Raw genomic sequence first — 2,254 nt, forward strand, 5'->3', positions numbered from 1 at the left:
ACCTGAGGGGAAAGGGCCGGAGCAAACCCAAGTCAGAGCCCAGAAACCTGATGACCAAGCAGAGAATCTCCCATCTGCACCCCAGGATGAGGGGCCACCTCCTGGGAAGGTCAAGTTGGTCCCTTTGCCTTTTCTCCCCTTGGACAAGCCTCAAGTGAGGCCTGTTCCTCACAGGCCACAGGTTCTAGCTTCCCATCACCCTTCTAGGCCTGGTTCCATCAACTCAGCTCAAACCATTACTGGTAGCCTGTCCCAGCCAACTCCTGCCAAAGTGTCTGGAGCGGGTCCTTGTGGACCAACTCGGCCAATTTGCCCGAATCAAGGCCAACCAGCAGTGACCAACCCTGCTCGGCCCAGCATCCTCCAGTCTGTTCCTCCGAAGCCTGCGGCCTACACAGCAGCATCTGGTGCTGCTCTCCAGCGAGATCCTGTGACCACTGTTGGGAGCAAGCTGCAGCCCCCACCTAAGCCTCAAAGCCAGTTCCTACTGGAAGACTTCAGCTTACAGCCCATTCCATGGAGGAAGCCCAACGTCCCCGAGCCCCTGATGTCCAAGCCCATCACCAAGGAGCAGAGGCCGGAGCGGGAGGCCATGAAGAGGCGGGCTCAACAGGAGCGGGAGGAGGCTGCCAAGTACACGGCGCTGGGCAAAGTGCGGTTTTTCGCACAGAGGGAGAAAGGCATGGAGATTTCCCGCTTTTACGGTTATGCCCTGTGATTGGAGCATGGACGGTTTAATGTCTCTTTTACTACTAACTCTTGTTTTCTTTATATAGACACATGTATAAATATTTATTTTCATTATTTAAAAATTTAATAATGAAAGCAATAGAATTCCTAGGTGACTGATAACCAAGACCATTGCTTTTCAGATGCTCTTAATGGTGTGGTTTTGATGGGTTTCTTTTTCTGTTTTGAGGGTAGAATGAAAGAATGCATTAAAGAGAAATTTTGATGTAGTATTAGAGAAAGACGATCAGAACTGAGGAAAGAATAGGGGATTTAGTCTAGTGGTGTGAAGGACAAAAAGTGAGAGGTTTTGTGAGCTGAGATTAAAGTGAAGAAAAGAAAATTCGGGCAGAACTGAAGATGACAGAGGATGGGTCTGAGTTAATCGGCAGATTTACACAAGTCTTCTGTGGATCCTGCTTTTCTGTTTCCTCGGACTCTTAGGTGTGTTGGAACAGAAGAGCAGTAAGGACACACTTGTACCAGGTTCAGGTTCCTTACACGTGGAGGGTGGATGGGGTAAAGGTGAATGTAAACAAGAGGGCTCCCTGGAGGCAAGGATGATGAAGTCCCACCTCACAGTTTAGGCCTATTATGAGGAGAGTCTATTCCCTGGAGAGGGAGAGACAGTGAAAGAGAAGAAGACCCTCAACCAGATGGAGTGACACAGTGTCTGTAAGAAAAGGCTCACCCATGTCAGAGAAAATGAGGTTGACAAAGGGTTCAGGTCTGTTGTTCACAAGGATTCTAAGAATCATACTTGATGGTATCTTACAATAACAGCTCTTTTCATTGGTGCATGGAAGCCATTCCCATTCGTTCACCTCCGCTAGGGTGGTGAGTGGCCAGGCTCAGAGCCCATCTGGGACCCAGGCCAGAACCTGCAGCAGCATGAGGCCCATCTAGAAGGGCAGGGCCTGCACTATGAAGCACCATTCACTCAACACCTCTGCCGAGAGCCTTTAGACGCCACTTCCATTCACCTTCCCAACAATAGCAAGGCCAGTGTCCCTGTACCAAGTTACTGGTGAGAACTAGCGATGGCCTCAGGTCATTGAGGTCACTGCTCTCAGAAGTACAGTGTTTGCTATCCAAAGGGGCTTGCAGAGCACAGGTCAAGGATGAGCAATAGAGGGAAACACAGGGACCTAACTCCTGGTCTGAAGGTTCAGCACTATCCTTTTCCACCACACGGTCGTTCACAGCTTTCCTGATGACCAGTGACATCAACTGACACGCTGGAGAAAAATCACCGCTGAACTTTAACATCCCTGGACAATGGAGGTGGTCACACATGTGCACTGAGTCCTGCAAGAGGGGGAGAGAGGGCAGGGTGCAGGCACCCAGGGGTCCCGAGTCCTCCATGAAAGTCACCACGAGTAGTTAGAGGAGTGGACATGGGCCGTTGGAGGGCATGGAGGGGAGGGAAGATGGGGCTGTGGGCTGTCAACAGGAAAAACTAACAATTTACGTGAAATAGTCTAAAAACAAGCAGACCAGAAAATTCACCATTTGACAGTTCAAG

The 2,254-nt window shown here is 50.0% G+C and overlaps 1 protein-coding gene across 1 annotated transcript in view; it reads left to right on the forward strand.

Moving 5' to 3' along the window:
- Window positions 1-718, forward strand: part of LOC102861250 (uncharacterized protein C2orf78-like) — a 67,476-nt gene extending 66,758 nt beyond the window's left edge. Inside the window, exon 4 of the mRNA XM_006881029.1 lies at window positions 324-718. Coding sequence (XP_006881091.1) covers window positions 324-718 — 395 coding nt within the window. The remainder of the gene's footprint in view (window positions 1-323) is intronic.
- The last annotated feature ends 1,536 nt before the right edge of the window (window positions 719-2,254 follow it).

Source organism: Elephantulus edwardii, unplaced genomic scaffold, assembly GCF_000299155.1.
Source record: "Elephantulus edwardii isolate Elephantulus edwardi_28Jun2011 unplaced genomic scaffold, EleEdw1.0 scaffold00011, whole genome shotgun sequence".
Lineage (NCBI taxonomy): Eukaryota > Metazoa > Chordata > Mammalia > Macroscelidea > Macroscelididae > Elephantulus > Elephantulus edwardii.